Raw genomic sequence first — 23,095 nt, 5'->3', positions numbered from 1 at the left:
TCTGTTCCCCTTCTCTCAGCTGAGGGGGTGGGAAAGCCCTAATTCCTTTCAGAGAGACTTAGAAAGCATATAAAGCCCCTGGTTGAGGACTTGCTTCCTCATTCTGCACTTGGTGCCAGAACTCTCAATCCTCCACCGAGAGAAAATGTCCATCCAGTAAGTATCTCTGGGAGGTGTTTTTAAATGCCTTAGTGGGTCGATGGTAAATGGGCTATTTCAAGAGGTCCTGAAGAGGATTGATGGCCTGCTTATGGGAGGCCGCCTCAGGTCTTGAGGGGAGAGTTTCTTCCTATTTACATATTGAAGCAAATTATCTAGAATTGGGGTGTAAATTACTGTGGGATTTTTGTGAATGGGCCTTGAAAACAGTTGTGAGCATGATGTTGTGATGAGGCTGGCCTAGGTTGCAGCCATTTCCTGGCTGTGTGATTTTGGAGTTAACCTTTCAGTCTACGATTTTCTAGATATCAAATGAGCATAAGAGCCATATTTTCCCCATTGTGGTACTGTGACATTTAAATGAGCTAAGAGCATACAAAATTCTCCTTATGGTGTGTGGCACATAGTAAGTGCTTAATGAAAGATAGCTCTCATAAATAAGGAGTCTGGTCAGAGTCCCCACTCTAAGAAGTTATAAAATGAAGCCAAAGTGAGGAGGTAAGAAATAAATAAAAATATGAAACCTGAATCTCCTAGTCAGCCTATTTTTAAAGAGAACCATAGCTCTTGGAGATTGGCGAAGAAATAGGATGATAGGAAGAGATGATGGTATAATATGGGTGAATAACAGAGTGAGTTACTGACCCAAAAAGCTGTCATCTCCCAACTCTTGGAGGGAGAGGGATAAGGAAAGAGAATCAATGATTCAGTGCACTTAGAGTAGCGACAGGACAGGGTAATTCTGGGGGAAGACAAGTGATAGCAGCAGGATTAATGGATTTGTCATCAGAAATGTGGGAAGACTGCAGAGGGCAGAATTAAGTTCACTGTGACATTAAAAGGGGGAAATTGGAAGGGGAGACAAACCATGAGAGATGATGGACTCCAGGAAACAAACTGAGGGTTTTAGAGGGGAGGGGGGTGGGGGGATGGATGAGCCCAGTGATGGGTATTAAGGAGGGCACGTTTTGCATGGAGCACTGGGTGTTATACAAAAACAATCATGGATCACCACATCAAAAACTAATGATGTATTGTATGGTGACTAACATAACATAATAAAATAAATAAAATTTTAAAAAGAGAGAGAGAGAAAATAAATAAATAAAAGGGAGGTCATTTCCCCCGACATCAAAAGTAGAGCACTGACCCAGCACCCACCTGCCCCCACTAGGAAACCTGAGGACATTTCTGTCCCCTGCCCAAGCAAAGGCTAGACTGGCGGTGGTGCTCTGACATTGAACCAGAGAATGCTTTTTCTCCTGGAGCTCTGCCTCTGTCTTAGGGGACTTCTCTGAGTACCAACGTGGGCTTCTTCCCAATTATTCCACCTTTTCAGAGTTGAACATCCTGCTGGTGGTTACAAGAAACTGTTCGAAACTGTGGAGGAACTGTCCTCACCGCTCACAGCTCATGTTACAGGTTGGTCTCACCAGTCTTGAAAGCATCTTCTCTATTTTTGTCAAGATCCCTCTTCTCTGGCTTTTTATTCATTGGCATCTCTCAGTGGTGGTTCCCCCTGTGGGCTCCAGAGAGGGGAATCTGGAGGTGTGGGCCTTTTCTGCCAGAAACCCATTTCCTCTCATTTACCTTTTATTTCCCTAATGGAGAAACATGCTGTCTAAGTGGAATTCCTTAAGGACTGGGACTACATCTTTTGTCATCTTGAAACTGTCAGTGCCTAACTCAGTACCTGGCACATAGTCAGTTTCCTAGAAATGTCTGTTCCATTATATTCCAGTGTCTGGATAAGTGAGGACCAGGTGACAAGCATCTGGAAATATTACAATAAAGGGTGGTAGGTTTCATGCCTGTTGTATTGCTTCTGGAATCAGACAGATGTGGTGATAATTGCAGCTAATTGCAGCTCCATTATTTTACTAGCTGGGAATCTTACAAGTTACTTAAACTTTCTGAGTTTCAGTTCCCTTACCTATCAAAAACCAAACTTTCCCTCATGGGGATATTGTGAAGATTGAGTAGGATAACTGAAAGATTCACCTAGTGTCCAAAATAAAGCAGCCACTAAGTGGTTGTTTATTATTACTATTGTTAGCATTATCCAAAGACATCACGTGACCCATACGTCATCCTTGCTTGGAATGGCAAGTCTCTTTCCTCCCATTTCCTCTTCTGTAAAATAAAAGGGAGAAGCTAAATGTTCTCTCTCAGCTAGATTCTGATGCTAACAATTCAGGTTCTAGCAATCAAATGTATGTTGTGTCATTAGTTAAGTCATGCCTTCTTAAAGGTTTTATCAGAATTATACATTCTTATGAAGCAGGCTGCTGAAATGGAACTGCAGGAAATAATCCATTTGTTTAAAAAAAATTTGTAAGGATTAAGCAAACACTGCACTTTCCAAAGGATACAAGGGCACAGACCTAACTGCTTAAACTGAAAGGCCTTATGGCTTTTGTTGTATACCCCTCATTTTGCAGATGAGGACACTGAGCCCCAGAGATGGCATGTGGCAAATCCTGAACCAGAATCCAGGTCTCTGACAGCCAGCCCTGTGCAATTTCTCCTTCAGGAGGTTAATCACCTGGACAGTAGCCCATAACCTCCAAGGAATAGGTTTTAAAAAGCCAGTATTCTTGTTGCCATTTAGATGGCTTCTTCTATAGAAACACCTTTTTTTTAGTGTTTTGATCCTTATTCCTAATCCACCTTTCCTACCCCTCACTCCATCAAAATACATCAAGAAATTTGAAATTCTTAAAAGTGAGACGGTAAAAAGGCAAATATGTTGGTGTCTGGGGAAATCTGTTAGGGGCGGAGCCCCATTGTCCTCCCATTTCCTCCAGAGTCCCTAGGTGCTTTTCCTTGTCTTTGTCCCACCAAACCCAGGCATTGCAACGTTTCCCACCACTTGGTCTCCTAGCAAAAGGGGAGTCAAGTCAGCAAGCATTTTGTAAGGGCCGCCCCCGGTGAGAGCTGGGAATGAAAATCACTATCAGCATTACAAAGAGGCTGCCCAACTGAGGGGCTAATATAATCACCACCCCTTGCTAGGGATGTGCCCAGCAAAGGGCAGGGGTAAGAAACAATGCTCTATGTCTCACCTTCATCACAGGCAGGATCCCCCTCTGGCTCACTGGCAGTCTCCTTCGATGTGGGCCAGGACTCTTTGAAGTTGGATCTGAACCATTTTACCACCTGTTTGATGGGCAAGCCCTCCTGCACAAGTTTGACTTTAAAGAAGGACATGTCACATATCATAGAAGGTAAAGAATGCCAGGTCCCACTCCTCCTGGGGGTGGGGCCTAGCTTAGCTCCTCCTCCTACATGTTTCTCAACCTCTTGAACCCAAGAGGCGACTTCTAGATTTGCTTCCTCTCAGAATCAACTGACCCAGGACATTTGCATAGATACCTGGGAGCTGTGCGATGATAAAGAAGAACCTAAGGACTAGGGCTTTCGGGCCCAACAGGCCAGCTTCAAATTCTACATCTACCAAACACCACTTGCCTAAATGGGCAACCTTTGGCAAGATGTTAATCTCTAATTCTTGGTTTTGTCATCTCTAAAATTCTACTTCAGGGGTCATTACAAGGATTAAATGAAGTACCTGGAAAGCATGCAGTAATAATAAGTTGCTATTATTATAGTTATTGTTATAATTATTAGACCACTGGTTCTCTTGACTCTTTTTTTTTTTTTTTAATAATCAGAAAGGCCCCTGGGTAGGAGGGAGGGGTGGCACAGAGAGGGAAGGGCCAAATTATGTCATAATGATACAAGAAAGATGTTTCCTTTTTTCTTTTTTTATCACTATTCAAAATGTTTTTCCTTTTTTTAATTTTATTTTATTATGTTATGTTAGTCACCATACAGTAGATCATTAATTTTTGATGTAGTGTTCCATGATTCATTGTTTGCTTATAACACCCAGCGCTCCAATCAGTACATGCCCTCTTTAATACCCATCACCAGGCTAACCCATCCCCCCCACCCGCCTCCCCTCTAGAACCCTCAGTTAGTTTCTCAGAGTCCACAGTCTCATGGTTCATCTCCCCCTCTGATTCCCCTCCCTTCATTTTTCCCTTCTTACTTTCTTCTTTTTTTTTAACATATAATGTATTATTAATAAGTTTTCTAAGAACAGAAGATTGTTGCAAAAAGGCCCCGAGGTCTAAGCCTTCAGTCCAAGTATCCATTAACACAACAATAAATTGCTTTTGCTTTAATAGTCAGACCCGTTAGAGGCTTTGTTGATCACCACAGGTATCAGGAATTCTGAAGAGACACCAAAAGGAAGAGCAAATGAAGGTTTGCTATAGTCAGGATAACTCAGACTGTAATAGAAGAGAAATAGATCAGGTCAAGCACAAATTTAGCTAAAGTCCGACGAAGCTTTCATATGCCCCCTAAAGACCTTGGTACTTTTTCCTCTTCTTGACTTTGTTTCTTCATTCATGAAATTTTAAACTTTATTATATGCATTGGAAGAAATGCAAAATCAGATTTTAATTGGCTTTCTACATGAGAAATCCTAGGCAACGTATGGGATATGGTTGCGGAGTTCTGTCTGTGCAAGATACTGGATTCAAGAACACCTACTTTTAAAACTAGCAAAATAAATTTTTAAATCGAAGAAAAAAACCAAGAGTGACATAAGGGAGATTGAAAGGAATATAATTCGGCACACCATGTTCTGTATTTCTCCATTCAGTGTTAGGTTGATATGTTACAGGCTACAGGAAGTCAGAGGTCCTATGTGAACCACCCATGGAGGCTGCATAGTGTGATATGGAGAAATGCACCTTTCCTGGCCCTGGCCAACTTGAGTTCTAATCCAGCTCCATCACATATGTCAATGGCTTAACTTCTCTGCTGGACATGACAAGTCCAAGCCATGAGCTTCAATTTCCTCATCTGTCATTGTGAGGTTTATAAGACATAAACTTAAGCTCATAGCACGTTGTCTCTTTCTCTCTTAGTCACTCTGAGAAAGTGACCTGACAATACTCCTCATTCTTCATGTTGTGGATTTATGGTTCCAACTTGCTAAGGACACACGGAATGACCATTCTCAGCTCCATATGGACCACACTGATTGCCCGTGCCTATGACCCTTTCCCATGTCTCCGTGTCCTTCAGGTTCATCCGCACTGATGCTTACGTCCGGGCAATGACTGAGAAAAGAATCGTCATAACGGAATTTGGCACCTGTGCTTTCCCAGATCCCTGCAAGAATATATTTTCCAGGTTACTGAAACTTGACTGCATGTTATTAAAGACATTTTACATTAGCCCTTTTCTCTCACGGCTTGAAAGTTACTGGACTGAAAAATCCATTTGCTTCTGCAGGTTTTTTTCTTACTTTCGAGGAGTGGAGGTCACTGACAATGCCCTTGTTAACGTCTACCCAGTAGGGGAAGATTACTATGCCTGCACAGAGACCAACTTCATTACAAAGATTAATCCCGAGACCTTGGAGACAATTAAGCAGGTAGGACACAATGCTCAGGCAGCATTGCTCGAGAAGTTAGAATGTGCAGTTTAGAATTAACTGCAATTTGGGGGAAAGAACATGAGAGCCAGATAGATTTTCACCTCCTTGCTTTGTCATCAACAATTAGCTATGTGACACAGGGCAAACTTTTGTTTCTTCCTCTATGAAATTTTAAACACTTATTATATGGGTTGGAGGAAAACCTTATAAAATGCCTAACATATGTGTTCATTCATTTGTGACACAAACTGAGTCCCTGCCATGTATCAGAATTTATACTAGGTGCAAAGGATCTATCAATAGGTAAAGACAACCTGGGTAAGACAAAAACTTGGAATAAGTTGTTTAGCTAATGGGAAGCTACTGGCAGTTTTTGCTTGGAGAAATGGTGTAAGCAGAGCTGTGCTTTAGGATACTTAATCTGGAAGCCATGCATAAACTATATGGGAGAACACAAGAGATAAGGGATAGCTAGGAGACAAGTTAGGTGGAATTTAAGAACCAGAACTAGAAATTCAGTGTAGGAGAAATAGAAAGGAAAAATAGTCCCAACCCTAGGTCTCAATGTCACTAGCTAATTTATAATTCTCAGCAGACTATTTACTAAGGCTTAACATATCCTCTTCAATAACTCTTTCTTGTTTTTGATGTATGTCTGTAATTGTATAAGGGTATGTGTTAGATAATTTGGAGAAGAACTGAAACTGAATTCTAAACCATTCATTTAACTCTGATGAGTGAATCTGTACTCAAATTGCTATGGTACTATAACTGCAAATGTAAAGTTCATGTACGGCTCACGGCTCGAAGATAGCCTTTATTAGGGGGTCAAGTTTCATTGTATCAGTGTGCCTTGACTTCATATAAAAATATAGTTTCAAAACTTGATTTTTTTTATTACTATTACTAAAATAGCCTCCTAATCAGTGCCTTTGCCTCCAGCCTGATTCTCTTAAATACAACGTCCCTAATTCAGTAGAAGCAATTTTTCTAAAATACAAGTATAAATGTGTTACTCTATCTGAGGCACCCACATTTCCCAAGATAAAGTCCAAACAGGACATTGTGGCTGACTGGTTCTTATTTCTCCTCCTCCGTGCATGCCTTTCACAGATTACAGACTCGTAATCCCCAAACAGCACCTACTATTTCACAATTCAATGCTTGTACGTTAGGGTTCCCACTCCCTGAAACACCTGTCATCCTTCTCCACCTGGCTAACTTTTACTTGTCTTTCAAGCATTAGTTGGAGTCATTGCCCTTGGGAAGCCTGGTCTAATCTCCCAGTCTGGGTTAGATGACCCTTCTCTACAGATACCATTTTGCATTTACCAGCAATACACTATATTATATACCAGCTTATTGGTCTAACAGTACTATAAAATAGAACTTTCTACAATGACGGCAGTGTTCTCTATGTGCATTCTCCAAGTGCTACTGAGTACCTGAAATGTGGCTAATGTGACTGAGGAACTAAATTTAAAATTTTATCTAATCAAAATCAATCCACATTAAATTACATGTGGCTACCATTTTGGGCAGCACAAATCTAGAGTGAATTCTTGACCCTGGTATAGTAATAATAGAAGTTCAATGAGTACTTGATGAATGATCGAACGAATGAATGTCTTACTTGTTATTTAAATAAGAATACTAAAAACTCCCTTTAAAACATATTCTCCTAATCAAATAGAAAGAATTTTGGTTAAATATATACCTCATCAATTATTCATTCAATAAATCTGTACTGAGCAAGTCATGGTAGACATTCTAGTGCTGATTTTGCCAGTGTGTGGCTCTGTATCCTTGAAAAAAATCACTTGACCTCTCTTAGACCTCAATTTCTCTTTCTGTACACAGAGAGATTTATGCTAGATTTGTGATTCTGAATTTCTTATGAGACTCCAAATTGAATTAAAGCGCTAAATCTTTTCTCCAAAACATTTGCATTTAATTCCAGGAGATTCATGGTTCTCCTGAAGTCTATTTAGGTTGACTCTGTACTAAATAGAATTCTGGGGTTTCTTTCAGTTCCAAATTTATACTCTGTGCAAGCCACTGGATTTGGTATTTAGGTTATACTATACAAAATGGCCATTTTTGTAAAATAAAAATTATTGTATATCTCAGCAATTTCACACAATTCATCTAATACAATAGGGGAGATATAAAGAAATCCCAGGAATCACATTATCAGTTTGAGAACAATCTGCATGTGCAAAAGGAAAGTAACTAACCAGAACCGTGTATGGTATACACTGAAGAACACAGTCAAGAATCTCCAAGATTTCAGAGGTTTGGGGCTCAGCATGAGGGTCAGAGGAAAGCTGTGCACTGAAAATAGGAACTCAGGCAGACTTGAAATAGGGTAGAACCCAGAAAGATGGAAGAAAGAGAAAATGCATTTTGGGTGAGGATGCAAGTGGTAGCAGTAAGGTCAGACCTAGAGACCACAGGGTAAAACAGCGTTTCTCTTTACACGGATGACATCTGTTCTCCTTCCATAGGTTGATCTTTGCAACTATGTCTCTGTCAATGGAGCCACTGCTCACCCCCATATTGAAAGTGATGGAACTGTTTACAACATTGGTAATTGCTTTGGGAAAAATTTTTCAATTGCCTACAATATTGTAAAGATCCCTCCACTACAAGCAGGTCAGTTTACCAATTTGACTCTTCTTAAAACAAGTATCTATATTGTGAGAAAATTCCCGGAAATGGGATTACCAGATCAGAATATCAGGATCACATTATAGATGCACAGTTAAATTACTTTCCGATTGCTCTACCAGGGACCAATGCCCAGAAGCACGGTAGCAGAAAATGACGACTTGAAAATATAGAAAGCAAGTGGCCAAATCATATTCTACAATGTTTCAAAAATGTAGTGTATATGAGTATTTGCTCATATAAGAGTTAGATTCAAATTCAGGAAATACTTATTGAGCCCTTATTCATGTTCCAGGCAAAATTAAATTTTTAAACAAACATATGCATATGCATCATAGCACACACACATACATGAGAAGGTACTACGTATTCTGTGTTTTTAATTCCCAAAGCCACAAACAAATCTATTAACTCATATTAATATTATAGAGAAATAATATTAAAACAGAAAAGAGAGTACTCTTTAGAATTCTCCATTCATCCTCCATTCACTGCCAGAAGTTTGATAACCATCTTGGCAACAGAATTATTTGAATATATATAGATTGAATATATATATATATATATTTGAATATATATATATATTTGAATATATAGTTTAGTATTGCATAGCATGGATCTCAAGCTGTAGTCCCTAGACCGGCAGCATCACTTGGGGAAGCCGCTAGAAATCCAGAGCCCCACCAGTGGTTGACTGAAGGAGGAATTCTGGGTGTGGACCCACGATTACTCTTTTAAGACACTCTTTATGTGATTCTGATGCACACTAAGGTTTGAAGACCACTAACATAGTAGGAAACAAACTTTACTGTGCTTAAGAATTACTGTACAGAACTAATGAGACAAACCCACATATACTTTACAGGTAACTTAAGGGATTACAAAAGGCATTTTCATCATACTACATTTTTACCTTACTCACTGACTTAGCACCTACCACCTCCAGTTGTTAAGATGGGACCCCACGGTCCTCTGCCTGCCACAACACTGAGCACACGTTTCCAAATCTGCTGCTGTTTGGATTTTCCTGGGTGACTGTAGCTCCACGTGAAATTTCCCTAAGAAATGCCAATGACTGAGGAAAGGAAAATAAGCCCTAAAAAAAAAAATCAAGATCTGAAAATGTATTTCTTTACTTGCATAAGCTGTTCTAAATGCTTTGTATTAAAAGAGGAAAAAAAAGGCTTTTCCAAAGCCTTTTAAAACCGCTTTATTTCAGACAAGGAAGATCCAATAAGCAAGTCAGAGGTCGTTGTACAATTCCCCTGCAGTGACCGATTCAAGCCATCTTACGTCCATAGGTAACTTGAAGGCCTGCTATGAATCTTCAGGAAAACTCAAGTTTAAAGATCTGCTTTGCCTACCTTTGATACCAATCCTGATCACGACATTTTCTTGCAGAAACCTAAATTTAAATGTAATTAATCTCATGTAGGCACTGTTGATTCATACCTCATGTGCACATATTTCTTTGTGGTTTGAGAATCGGCCCTTCCCATTCACAAGTCTATTTGTGCTTCTAAACAGTTTTGGTTTGACTCCCAACTATATTGTTTTTGTGGAGACGCCAGTCAAAATTAACCTATTCAAGTTCCTTTCTTCATGGAGTCTTTGGGGAGCCAACTACATGGATTGTTTTGAGTCCAATGAAACCATGGGGGTAAGTTGTGCATCTGTCAAGTTTATGATTCCAAAGAAGATGTTTCATAATGTATAATGTTTTCCTTTTTAAATGCATCAACATATTCTCCTCACTTTTCAAGGTTTGGCTTCATATCGCTGACAAAAAAAGAAGAAAGTATCTCAATAATAAATACAGGACCTCTTCTTTTAATCTCTTCCATCACATCAATACTTATGAAGACAATGAGTTTCTGATTGTGGATCTCTGTTGCTGGAAAGGGTAAGAAAGGACACTGGATAATGTTACACCTCCCAGTCATGCCTAGAAATTAGGGGCCATTTTCAGAGATGCTGCTCTCAATATTTAATATGAATTACAGCTAAAAAAAAAGCAAGAAGTGTGCTTAAGTCACAGAATATAATTGAAAAAGCAGTAGGGAGGCTAGGTAATCAGAAGCAATCATAAACTGAACATCAAACCCTGGTTAATTATTGAAAACTGATCAGGTCTATGAACCTGATCTGAAAATAAAAGGTGCTATGCCCTGATAAGTAAATTTAAACTTAACCTCACTGCAACTTGACAAGTTCCCCTGTGGGGCCTTGAACTCCACCCACTCTGGGTTTGGATGAATGAGGCACGCTTTCTTGAGAATACCAAGTCACTTAAAAAGATAGTAGCCCATAAAGACACAGGATGATGATGGAGAAACAGAACAGAAAGTATCAAAAGCTGCTCTTATGTAAACATACTGGTGAGGCAGGTTTCTTTGTTTTGTTTGTTTGTTTTTCGTGCAGCATGGACAGGAGGAAATGGCTCTAATATACTTGGGTCATTAGCAGTTTCTGGGTTGGAGAATAAAAAAACAGGCAGGTTGGAGCGCCTGGGTGGCACAGTCGGTTAAGTGTCCGACTCTAGGTTTCAGCTCAGGTCCTGATCTCAGGGTTGGTGGAAGCGAGCCTGACCTCAGCTCTACGCTCAGCACAGAGTCTCCTTAAGACTCTCTCCCCCTCTGCCCTTCCCCCCTACCCCTACCCCCTACACCGTGCTTGCTTGCCTGTTCTCTCTCTAAAATAAATAAATAAATCTTAAAAAAAAAAAAAAAAAGGCTATACAGAATAGGCAGGCAGTTGTTCTTTTAAAAGGCATGGATCATCTCTCTGAAATTATTTGCAATTGTCTGTGCTCATGTCTGACTTCTTACTTTTGCAGATTTGAATTTGTTTATAATTACTTATATTTAGCCAATTTACGTGAGAACTGGGAAGAGGTGAAAAAAAATGCCAGAAAAGCTCCCCAGCCTGAAGTGAGGAGATACGTGCTTCCTCTGAATATTGACAAGGTAACTGCCCTCTACACAGATTTCAGATATATCCAGATTTGTTCTCCTGCCTTATGTTTATACATAAAATCTTGAAATTTCAAAGCTGGAAGGAACTTTAAAAATACACTAATTCAACTCCCCTCAAGAAACTAGAGCTCAAAAGAGTGATATGACTTAGCAAAAGCCAACTGCAGCAGAGCCAAAATGAAAACCAGGTTTTGATGCGCTGTTCTTTCATTTGCAAAATCCTTTCAAAATATATTTTCTCAGTGAATAGTGCAGACCACTGATTCCTAGGATCCTCTGTCAATAATATAAATAATTTAAATAATTTGAAATTCTAAAGAAATGAAGCATTAAAAAGTACCCCTTTAGGGAAATCAGCCCATTATTTTGGTTTTCTGCAAACCTTCTAAAAATGTCAATAGAGGACAAACATCATTAATAGCCTTTGGCAGTCATCTTTTTATTTCTACTTTTTCTTCTTTGTATTCAGTGGCTGTCTTTTTAGAATATTAGATTAACATCAAGAAGTTTTTGTGTAATAGAATGCCAGTCAAAATCAAGACAAATAGAATTTTCACAATAGATACATGAGCATACACTGTCATTTATGTTTATATGAGATATATACACAAAAGTGGGTAAGGCAGCTACACGGCATATAAAACATTGTACTCAAAACTAGATCAAATATAGTGGAAAATAAACCCAATTTAGAACCAGACACTACTGCTCTTAAGCAAGTATGTAAGCTCTATGAAGGATAAGAAAGGAGGAGGAAGTTGAGGTGGGGCATTAGGTAGTTAGGTAAATGAGCTTCTACAAAGGCAGGGAGGTTTAAAGGGGCAAAACTGAATATAAAAAAAAATATAAAGTAGTTGGTGGAGCTGGTACATTAGGAGCAGATGAGAGATGGGCATTGGGCAGAGGGACTGGAAAGAAGGTTGGAATGACATTGTATGGGGCTTTAAGCACTCTAACTTTGCCCTTGGGAAACATATCTCTGGTACTTAGCTGAGTGCCCACAAAAATAACAAATGAATGAGTCCAATGATTTTAGTAAACTCTTATTTTACTAGTAATGAGAAAATCACAATCATCTTTAAATTAAGGAAGGAAGATCATTTAATTTGAATACCCCTTACCTCACTCTCTTCACATCCAAAAAGAGGAAAAAGGAAAGATTTTCATAAATGTGTAGTCATCACTGCCTGAAGAAAGACCACCCAATTATGAAATAGAGAACTTCAGTGATGAAAAAATGTCTAATGTCACCATAGACCCTGCTTTCACTCTCTCCCAATAGTTATGAATTAACCACTGTAACACGGCATCATACCAGTTCTTTCAGTGCGTACATCAATAGGATACGCTCTTGTTCTGGAACTCATTACCTAGTGTAGTAGGAAGAAGGAAGGTGACTTGGTAATGATAACACATGTTGGCAAGAGATAAGTAGTGGGAGGGAGGAATAAATTGCTTTGGCTATTCAGAGAATGGAACAGTCAGTCACACTTGAGAGATTCATGGAACACAGTCATTTGCAATATTCTGGCAGAAGAAATTGAAGCAGATCAACTTAAGACAGAAGGAAGAGTTTGAAAAAAGACAGAAGTGGGGAGGGGCAGAAGAGCAGAGGGAACTGACTGCAATCCAATTCGTTAGAACATAAGCATAAGTAGTGGAATAAATGGGGGGGGTAAAAAAAAGCTTAAAAATCAGACTTGTACTCTTCAAAAGCTTTAAGGCCAGGCCAAGAGGTTGTACTTTATTTGGCAGTGAAGGTTTCTGAACAGAAGAAAACCACGTTCAGAGCTGGTGGACTGGGTACCAAGTGGACTGACTTTCATGCTTTTCTCTTCTACTAAATGTCTGGTTTCCCCAAGCAAGTCACTCAATCACTCTAAGTTCAGTTGCCAGCTCTGAAACCTAACTAAATTGGACTAAGTAATGACTAGAATCATTTGCAGCTTCCAATAACGTGATTTTCTAAAATAAGTCTGTGTTGTGCATAAGTGATACTGGAAGTGTACAAAAGACAGAGATAGGACCCTGGTATAGAAGACAATTAAAATCACTCAGGTGAGAGAAAAATGTAGTGGTACTAGGAACAGGCAAACACAAAAATAAGAGTTCCTATAGGTAGAATTAAAAGGGTCTTGCGTTTGATTGGATGGCAGGATGAATTAAATCTTAGACATGCAAAATATCATAGAGATCCTGTAAGCCTATGTGTCTAGAGTGATACCTTTGGAAATAGGGAGTATAATGGGCAGAGCAGCTGTGGAGAAAAACATGAATTGCAGAACTATGAGGAAGGAGAGGATAATGGGTAAGGAGGTTGACTTCAAGTCATATACAGCCAGGCTTGAGTTTCAGCTCTGCCATGCCACTTACTAACTGGGTGATTTAACCTTAAATTTTCTTCTATCTATGAAGAGAAACATTTAACCTTCTTAAATTTCCTTTTCCTTATCTGTATCCATCTTACAGGGTTGTTGTGGCTGATACACGAGCTGATATATGTTAATTATTAAATACAGTCCTTGACACAAAGGAAATATTAAATAAATATCCCCTATCATCATCAACAACAACAAAATCAGTACCAAAACATCTTCATGAAAGATGTCACATAGGCTTTCATATGTCAGTGAAGGACATGGTGAGGCCAATCAGGGTCAATAGTTAACTGATGTTGAAATGATGATCAAACATATGAGAATAGATAGATGAGACTGCTAGCAGGGAAAAGTCATACTTTAGAATAAGTTTTCTAAAAAAGAAAAAAAAACATACACGGTTGCTTATTTTGAAAATGAAGAATTTGATAGCCCAGAAAATGCTAAGAGAAGAAAAGATGGCCAGGCACAGAAGTTTGGGAGGTCTCATGTACAGAAAATACAAAAAAGAGGAACCAGAAAGAGAGAGAGAGAAAAAGTCACCAAAGAGCCCTAGCTAGAGCTAAGAGAGGACAATCCCACATCAGATAGGGCAAGAGGATTTTATCAGTGCCCACTGTGCTATGGGCAAGTTAAAAAGGATGAAGACTAAAAGCCAAACACCAAATTTGGTGATCTCCAAGGGATGAGGGTGAGGGAGGCAGAAACCAGGATTCAAGGCACTGAAGGTGAGCGACTGGGAGGATAGGGGAGCCGTTATTGTAAGTCCACACTTTGAAAAATTTGGCAGTGAAGGGAAAAATCGGTCATCAATTAGGAGAGGTAGGACTAAGGAGGGAAAAGGGTCTAAGATAAGTGAAGTTGCCAGTTTACTAATCAAGATAATGGTAATATCTTTAAAATATATCTTTATGTTTTTTTGAATAAGCTGTGCATTTAAATGGTCAAAAATCAAACTGACATGCAAAGTGGGAAATCTCACTCCACCCTCCTCCTGTATCTAGTCCATACCATCCCCATTCACTTCCTATGTGAAACTTTTCATGTCTTTCCTTTTCTTTGGTTTGTTTATGCAAATATAAGAAAATATATATATAATTATTTCCCATTCTCATACACAAAAAGTAACTTTCTATATCCACTGTTTTGTGCCCTGCTTTCTTCATTTAACAATATATAGGCTAAAGATCTTGCTGTTTTCAACTGCACAGTATTCTTTCTGTGAACATACCCAAGTCCCTCACTGCTGCACAACAGAATTGTTTCCAGTCTGGCTATTACCGATAATGTAATAAGGAATAACTTTCTATGTGTGTCATTTCATACATGCACAGATATATGAATAGATTAGATCCTCAGAAATGAGATTTTGGGTTAAAGGAAAAATGCATCTGTTGGAAAAAAGGGGGGTGGGGAGTTCAAATGAGGAGCTAGTTTGTTGGGGAAAGCAAAAGTAATGTTACAGATTTCTTACATAAAAAATGTAATTTAGTAATAGAAAAAATAAGATAGAATGAAGATAATCAATTTAAACGTACAAGTATATAAATAATATGTCTGACGTAGGCATTTGATCTCTTCTTCTCCAAAACACCACAAAGTGCCTTGAGGCTCCATTTCACAAAATGTCATAAAATTCTCATGGTTTCTGTATTTGCTCCTTACCTCCTATCCCTTGCCTATCCTAAGAATCTTCTACTATTCCCTCTTAATTCACGATACACCCCCAGAAAAATCCCCTCTATCCTCTTCTCAGAATGTTCCTTTCACCTTCTATTATTTAAACCAAAACCTGGGGGCAGCTGGATGGCTCAGTCAGTTAAGCATCTACCTTCGGCTCAGGTCATGATCCCAGGGTCCTGGGATGGAGCCCAAAGTCAGACTCCAAGCTCAGCGGGGAGCCTGCTTCTCCCTCTCCCCTCTGCTTGTGCTATCTCTCTCTCGCTATCTCTCTCAAATAAATAAATAAAATCTTTAAAAAACAAAAACCTGGCTCCCTCCTGAGGACACTGATCTCTCCAGTCTCTTCCTACAGCCCTTAGGCCATCTGACCTGGGGTTGGGGTAGGTGTTCTCTTTGTTCCACTTCTCTGTTTCCAGATTCATTGTTCCTCCTATCCACTCTTAAAATATTCCAATTCTAATCTCATTTCAGCTAATTATATAGCTAAGTGGTACATACATATATACACCCCTCATTACTATTGTTGTCTATGAACCACCACTCACTCACTTCCCCTCCTGGCTCAATGTCACACTCCCCAGGATCTACTGACTCTTGGTCATTTCCATATACACATCATAGGTGATTCTTCCAACAACCTGGCCTCTCAGTTCCTTGACCTCTTCCACTGATCTTGTCTTCCATTCTATGTCAGCCACTCACTCCCCATAGTCCCAAAAATACACTTGACCCTGCCATTACCTATGACTGTGCTTCTTCCATAATCTTAGTTTCATGCATGATATGCTCTGACTACCACCTCCTATCTTTCAAGATCACTTGCCCTATTGCAGCTCCCACCAGAAACCTCCAATGCACTGAACCTACTACCTTCTCACCATACCTCACTCCCCTGAGAACTTACTTTTCCTCATTACTTAACTAAAATTCCATCGTCAACAATTTTAATCTTATATAGATCCTCACTTCTCTTGCCTCTTTCTTACTTTATTGAACTCATTTGTCAAAACTACAATTCCCCCCCTCCCTAGTTAAATTCAACTCTCCACCCACTCTACACTTGTATCTCTCTAAGGATGAAATTAAGTGCTGAAAACACACAATCATGTTAATTGGTTCATTTTTAAATACCTGACCACAAATCTCACTGCTACATTTCTCAACTTCATTTACTCTCCCACTTTGCTAGTTAAGTATTTCACACCCTCCTCTCTTCAAACTTCTAACACCTCCCACCTCCACACTCATACTCAGCTGATGGCTCTGCTTCCTATTTTATTGAAACAAATGAAAGAAATCAAAAAAGAACGTTAGACTCCTGCCACCACATCTACCCACCCACCAGCATCTGGACTTGTACTGAATTATTTATCATCCCACCCAGACGTAGTCCTTCCCATTTTCCCTTCCTTACCCACTCAAGGACATCCCTCAAGTGATTCTCTCCCCTCTCCTTTATCACTACTTTCCCTTCTTTTTCACTGGGTCACTCATATCATGCTATTATTTTGCCCTCTTACAAAATCCTTCTCTTGACTCTTCTTGCCCCCGTGAGCTATCCTCAGTCTTTTTTTTTTACAGACCCCTTAATGTTGGAGGGCACCCGAACTCAGCCCTTCATTCTATCTTCTGTTTGTACATTCACTCCCTTTGTAAAGACTCATGCTTTAAAGCAGCCTACATTTACATTTTCAACTTACCTTTCAATTCAAGGTTTATATGTGCTACTGCCAATTCCATGTCTCCATCTGGATGTCCAACAGACCTCTTATGCTTAATAAGATGAAATCTAAATTTCTTCTCTCCGTCTACCAAAATAATTTACCCCACCTGCACAGTCCCCATCTTTGTTGCCACAGCTCCAACCTTTAATTCTCAGGCCAAATACCTCGGAGTCATCCTTGACTTCTGTCTTAATTTCATGCCTCTTCCCTACCCCATAGCCTGTCTATCAGGAAAACCTCATGGCTCTGCCTTCCACTTCTAACTGACTCCAGTGCTACTAGCCTAGTCTGGATTTCTCTTTTCTTTTGACTGGACAAACTGGTGTCCCCAATTCCGATCTTGCATCCCCCTTACTCCCAAGGGTAGTCTCAAGAGAACGGCCAGAGCAATTCTTTTAAATATTACAGCATGTCAATCCTCTGCCCCAAATCATTCTGTGGCTTCCCATCTCTCACTCTGAGTCAAAGACCAAGTCCTCAAAACGACCTCTAAAGCTGCACACAATCTCTTCTCTGCCCTCCTCTCTTCCTCTTCCCCAGGCTCAGTCAGTTGCAGCCACACTGGTCTCTTTAATGTTCATCAAGTACACTTGTCATCCTCCTACCTCAGGCCTTTGCACTGTTTTCTTTGCTTAAATGTTCTTCCCTGGGCATCTGTGCTGTTGATTTCTTCATCTCCTACAAGTTTTGTCCCAAATATCACCTTTTCAAGGAGGCCCACCCTGACCACCTATTAAAATTATTACTCACCTACACTTCACACTTTTGATCCTCCTAACTCTGCTGTATTTTTTTCTCCCTGTACTCATGATATGCTATATACTTTATTAATTATATTTATTGTTTATGTCCCCAAACTAGAATGCAAGCTTCATGAGGACAGGAACCCTATTCTCTGAATTATCCCAAATGTCTAGAATAGAGTCAAGCACAAAACGTGTACTCAAGTATTTGATACAGGTATTAAAAAATAAATGTGTTCTTAGAAAGAGCTCATGACCAGTCGGGGTAAGGGGGTGACAAGAGATCTTAGACAACATCCGATCCAGTAGTTTTCCTATATATTTTTTTCTATTTGACAACAGAACTGTATGATTTTTTTCAAGCAAAATCAAAATATATCCTAACTGTAAAGCAGATAAACACTATAAATGAATCCATAGAGTTTGAAGTCTTTTGCTGTTCTACTAAAAAAAACCCAAACACACAAACAACAACAACAAAAAAAAATTTTTTTTCCTCAGAGGCCCTTCCTCAGAGCCCTAAATTTTCTTTGAGGACTATCTCATTGTAGAGATGTGAAGGCCTAGAGGGCCTAGAGGTTACATGACTTTCCCAGTGGTACACAGCCAGTAACTAACACAGGCACAGGCAACTTTCCCAATTATGTTACTGGGCTTACGTTTCTATAGCTTTCTGCACTGCTTCTTCCTACACATTGATAGAAGAAACAAAGAATGCAGGGGACAAAACTCAGGAAGACTGCATTTATGGCTGCTTGAGTTTTCCCTCCTTCTCACTGAGGTGTCTGTTATCCGTTTTCCTTAGGCTGACACAGGCAAGAACTTAGTCACCCTCCCCAACACAACTGCCACTGCAATTCTGTGCAGTGACGAGACCATCTGGCTGGAGCCTGAGGTTCTCTTTTCAGGGCCTCGCCAAGGTGAGATGATTTAGAGAGGGAACAAACTGTTCCATTCAGAGATTAAGTGGGTTTTCCTAAGCATGTCCTCTATTTTGCAGCATTCGAGTTTCCTCAAATCAATTATCAGAAGTATGGCGGGAAACCTTACACATACGCCTATGGACTTGGCTTGAATCACTTTGTTCCAGACAGGGTAATTAATCCATCTTACCTAATCCTAGAAAAGTAGTTTGAGTCATATACTAGTCAAGTGAAGCACATCGACTAATTAATTGATTGATTTTTCTTTCTCACAAGCAGCTCTGTAAGCTGAATGTTAAAACTAAAGAAACATGGGTATGGCAAGAGCCTGATTCATATCCATCAGAACCCATCTTTGTTTCTCACCCAGATGCCTTGGAGGAAGATGATGGTAATGAAAGCAATGGATGTGTCTGAACACTTTCTTTTTATCGGAGTTCTATATGCTAGTGCCTTAGGAGTCACAGTGATTACTCCCTAATGTTCAGATATGATCCTTAATACTACTGAATTTAATGCAGCATGGAAGAATTTAAACTTATTAGAAAATAAGTTTCATCTTGTGGCCAATCTCATTGATTACTCATGGAAAAATGTTGAAGTACCATCTGGTGTCATATGGAACATCAATGTCTGCTCTAGATGAAAGAGGGAAGGATGAAGAAAGAACAGCATGAATTCTAGGTTTTTACCTTCCCTGACCTAGATAAATTTCTGAAAAAGGATAAAGTTCGAAGGAGAAAAACTGAGTATTCTATCAGATCAAAGAGAATGAGAATGAGGCTTTGTGTCTCTGCTTTGGGTTTCTTCTTTTAGTAAGCTGGAGCTACAGCCTATAACACAGTGACTCAATGACAAAACATTAGTCTTTGTTAACTATTGATTAGCTGGGACAGGAAGGTAGGTTACACTCTCTGGGATTAAAATATGGAAAACCACAGAGAAATGAGTATAATGAAGAATTATGGAGCCATTTCATGCTGAACAATTTTACATATACAGCCCATCCAGACAAAACTGCAAAAGGTTTGCTCTCACTTTGTTGGAAGGAAGTAAGCTTCTAGCTAGGTCTTGGAGAGTACAGAAATAATATACCTTATTGTTTTCAAAGTCTTTTAATATATATAAATCTCATGTGATTGTCACAACTCCTTTTTTTTTTTTTTGCAGTAGGTTATGTTAAATCTTATGTTACAGACAAGAGCACAGATCATTCATCAATAAGAATTTAATGAACACCTACTATGTCCTAGTAATTGTAGTAGCTATTGAGATACAACAGTGGACAAGACAGATATGGTCACTCCCTTCCTGGAGCTTATAGTCTAGGGAACATAAAGAGTTTGAAAGATCCCTTCAGGGTGATGACACAGCCAGATGGTGGAAGAGTCAGAACAAGATTCCAAGTCATATGGTTTTCTTTATTTGTCAATATAATACCTCCTATATTTTTTCAGTGACATTTAATCTATGGTCCTGGGCTTTTTTTTTTTTTTTTCTTTTAATCTAACATTGCCTTACTTACTTTTGATTAACAGGTGTAGTTCTGAGTGTGGTGGTGAGCCCTGGGGCAGGACAAAAGCCTGCGTATCTTCTGATTCTGAATGCCAAGGACTTGAGTGAAGTTGCCAGGGCTGAAGTGGAGATTAACATCCCTGTCACCTTTCATGGACTGTTCAAAAAATCCTGAGCACATTCTATCTAGCACATTATATTTCTATTGACAAAACCAAGAAAAACAGTCAGGTCTGCAATCAAATTCTGTTCAATTTTAGCCTGCTGTATTACATGGTTTTAACTTGCAGATGCACACAATTTTGCAATATTTTACAGAAAGCACAGAGTTGAGCAAGCAATTACTTTAAAAAAAAAGCAGCATATATTTAGATAATCATACTTTCTCTGTGAGACAGGCAGACCATAACTAAAAACTCTTTATATATTTAGCAATCAAATAGAAAATGAATGTGGATTTATTAAGCTTTTTTGTTCCTATTGTAAAAGTATATTTTAGGTACCCGTCTTCTGCAGTTATTTTTTAACATTTAAAAGCCAAAGTTCTCTACACCTGATTTGTATGTGGCTTCGTTGAGGCAAGGCAGTATCATACAAAAAGGCTTAATTACTAAATGTCAGACCAAACTTTTTCACAAACCAAGGACTATCATCTAAGAGTAATCCTAGTAATAAGTACGTGTGTATGTATATTACTGTTCCAAGATTCTCAAGCTTTATGAACTTTAACATTTCCATTTAATATAGGCAATTACTGATTGTTTCTGATTTTACAATAAGAAAGCCTATCTCTAATTGACTGACAGCTCTAACCAAATAACATCACAGAGACTAAGTTATCTATTAAAAGCTCATATAACATCAAAGCAATTACATATAGTAGTGACTATAATTTTTGAAATACTTACAAATATAATTTCTACTTAAAATCAGAGTATAAGATAATGTCAGGAGGTTATACTATGTTGCCTCATGTTTAATTATATTTAAGCACTGTGCAATCAGCTGACCTAAGCAAAAGACAAAGAGAGAGAAAAAGAGATAATATTAAAATTAACATTCAGATATTAATACATTTAAGTACTTTTACTTTTAAAATTATTCTCTTATTGCTACATGTTGCAGAAAATGGAGATTGACAAAAATTATATTATATATCTTAATCCTGGTGTGTATTTTATGCTAAGAAGTTTTACATGTCATTGTACTTAAGATAATCAGCATTGTGTTTGACTAAGTAAAAATAGCTTGAAGGAACAGACTGACTAGGGTACTTGATGCATCCTTTTGATTTCTTTATTTAGATAAAATGCAAACTCATTTTTAAAATTATAAATACTCATTGAAACATACTTCTCAAAGAAAATTTAAAATTACAGAAAAGTAGAAATTATAACGTAAAATCATACAGAGCTCATCTAAGCTCAACTACTATTAAGATTGGGTACTATTCTTTTCCAACTTTTTCCCTCCTTTGGATTTTAATGTAATCATTCTTTCATTGTGGCTAGTTCCTAGCTAAACATAGAAATTTCACAAAAGAAAAGAAGATGCCAGAGAATAACATGGCATGTGTGACTGTAGATAAACATCAGCCTGTTAATTTTTGTCTCTAGACACGGCACATGAACATAATTCCACAAGGAAAGCTATTTACCCATTTCTTTTAAAAGTGCAGGAAATAAATTACTGAATAATTACCAAGTTTTGTGCTTAATAAAATCTCCTGATTTAGGAGAATTCCTAAAGCTGCCCCTTCCTATATTTGCCAGTCACTCCCTTGCCTTATTCCCATTCATTTTCCATGAAACAAGTCTTGCAATTTGGTGTGCCCACCTCTCCTCCTTTTGCAGGATCCCATCGTGAGCACTGTGCTCTGTAGAGATCACCAGTGTTTGTTAAGATAGGAGAGAGGCAGATCTAACTAAAGTAACATCCTGCCAAAACCATTTCACCAAAATTGGAATTCTCTATATAGTCATTGCTAATATTATGCCAAGAAGGTTAAGGACCTGCCTTTTAAGACAAAAATGGAAGACGGGCTTTAAAATTTTTAATTAGAACAAGGGAGGTTTAAGTCAGGCAAGAGGGACTAACTTGGAAATTCAGATTGAAAAATTAAGGAAACTGCTTTCTGAGAAACTTAGTTTCTAAGAACTAAGAGCTACCCATTTGGAGGATCTAGAGAACCACATCTCATCTACAAACAAATAAATCTGTTTAAGGAAAAAATTCAATTGAATTAAGACAAATAAACCTGTTGCTAAGTAGTTATTTTTAAAATAACAAGTTGTGGGGTGCCTGGGTGGTGCAGTTGGCTAAGCGTCTGCCTTCGGCTCAGGTCATGGTCTCAGGGTCCTGGGATCGAGTCCCACTTCAGGCTCCCTGCTCAGCGGAGAGTCTGCTTCTCCCTCTCCCTCCATCCCTCACCACTGCTTGTGCTCTCTCTCTCTCCCTCTTCTCTCTCTCTCTAATAAATAAATAAAATCTTTAAAATAAAATAAAAATAACAAGTTGTTTGAGACCTCTGTTTTTTCCATTTTTATCATCTTATTTTTTTTATTTTATAATGTTATGTTAATCACCATACACTACATCATCACTACATCATCTTATTTTTTTAACTATTTTTTAAAGATTTTATTTATTTAATTGACAGAAAGAGACACAGCGAGAGAGGGAACACAAGTGGGGGAGTGGGAGAGGGAGAAGCAGGCTTCCCGCAGAGCAGGGAACCCAATGTGGGGCTCGATCCCAGGATCCTGGGATCATGACCTGAGCCGAAGGCAGACACTTAACAACTGAGCCACCCAGGCACCCCTCATCTTATATTTGTCATATCCAAGTCAATAAAACTTTTGAAAATA

General features: G+C 38.8%; 1 protein-coding gene across 5 annotated transcripts; it reads left to right on the top strand.

Annotated features, from left to right (window-relative positions):
- Positions 1-49: 49 nt before the first annotated feature.
- On the top strand, positions 50-21,928 carry RPE65 (retinoid isomerohydrolase RPE65). Of its 5 annotated transcripts, none has more exons than XM_027581967.1 (14): positions 50-156; positions 1,499-1,581; positions 3,236-3,386; positions 5,263-5,370; positions 5,473-5,614; positions 8,125-8,272; positions 9,507-9,588; positions 9,815-9,947; positions 10,051-10,190; positions 11,124-11,253; positions 18,596-18,710; positions 18,791-18,885; positions 18,990-19,104; positions 20,252-21,928. In XM_027581967.1, the coding sequence occupies exons 1-14, from the start codon at positions 146-148 to the stop codon at positions 20,401-20,403; spliced, it is 1,605 nt and encodes a 534-aa protein (XP_027437768.1). In that variant the 5' UTR covers positions 50-145; the 3' UTR covers positions 20,404-21,928. The 5 variants fall into 5 exon arrangements, with proteins under 5 accessions (XP_027437768.1, XP_027437800.1, XP_027437779.1 ...); XM_027581978.1 differs by having other exon boundaries at positions 53-156; positions 18,993-19,104; positions 20,252-20,502; XM_027581999.1 differs by lacking the exon at positions 18,990-19,104 and having other exon boundaries at positions 51-156; positions 20,252-20,359.
- Positions 21,929-23,095: the final 1,167 nt, after the last annotated feature.

This window comes from Zalophus californianus, chromosome 4 (genome assembly GCF_009762305.2).
Source record: "Zalophus californianus isolate mZalCal1 chromosome 4, mZalCal1.pri.v2, whole genome shotgun sequence".
NCBI classification, from domain to species: Eukaryota; Metazoa; Chordata; class Mammalia; order Carnivora; family Otariidae; genus Zalophus; species Zalophus californianus.
Note: the sequence above shows the minus strand (reverse complement) of the source record. Positions and strands in the feature narration are given on the sequence as shown.

Excerpts from the sequence above, each read along its gene's own strand:
- RPE65 (XM_027581967.1), top strand. Across the intron at positions 1,582-3,235 it reads GCTCACAGCTCATGTTACAG|GCAGGATCCCCCTCTGGCTC; the intron begins GTTGGTCTCACC and ends CCTTCATCACAG. Across the intron at positions 9,589-9,814 it reads AAGCCATCTTACGTCCATAG|TTTTGGTTTGACTCCCAACT; the intron begins GTAACTTGAAGG and ends GCTTCTAAACAG.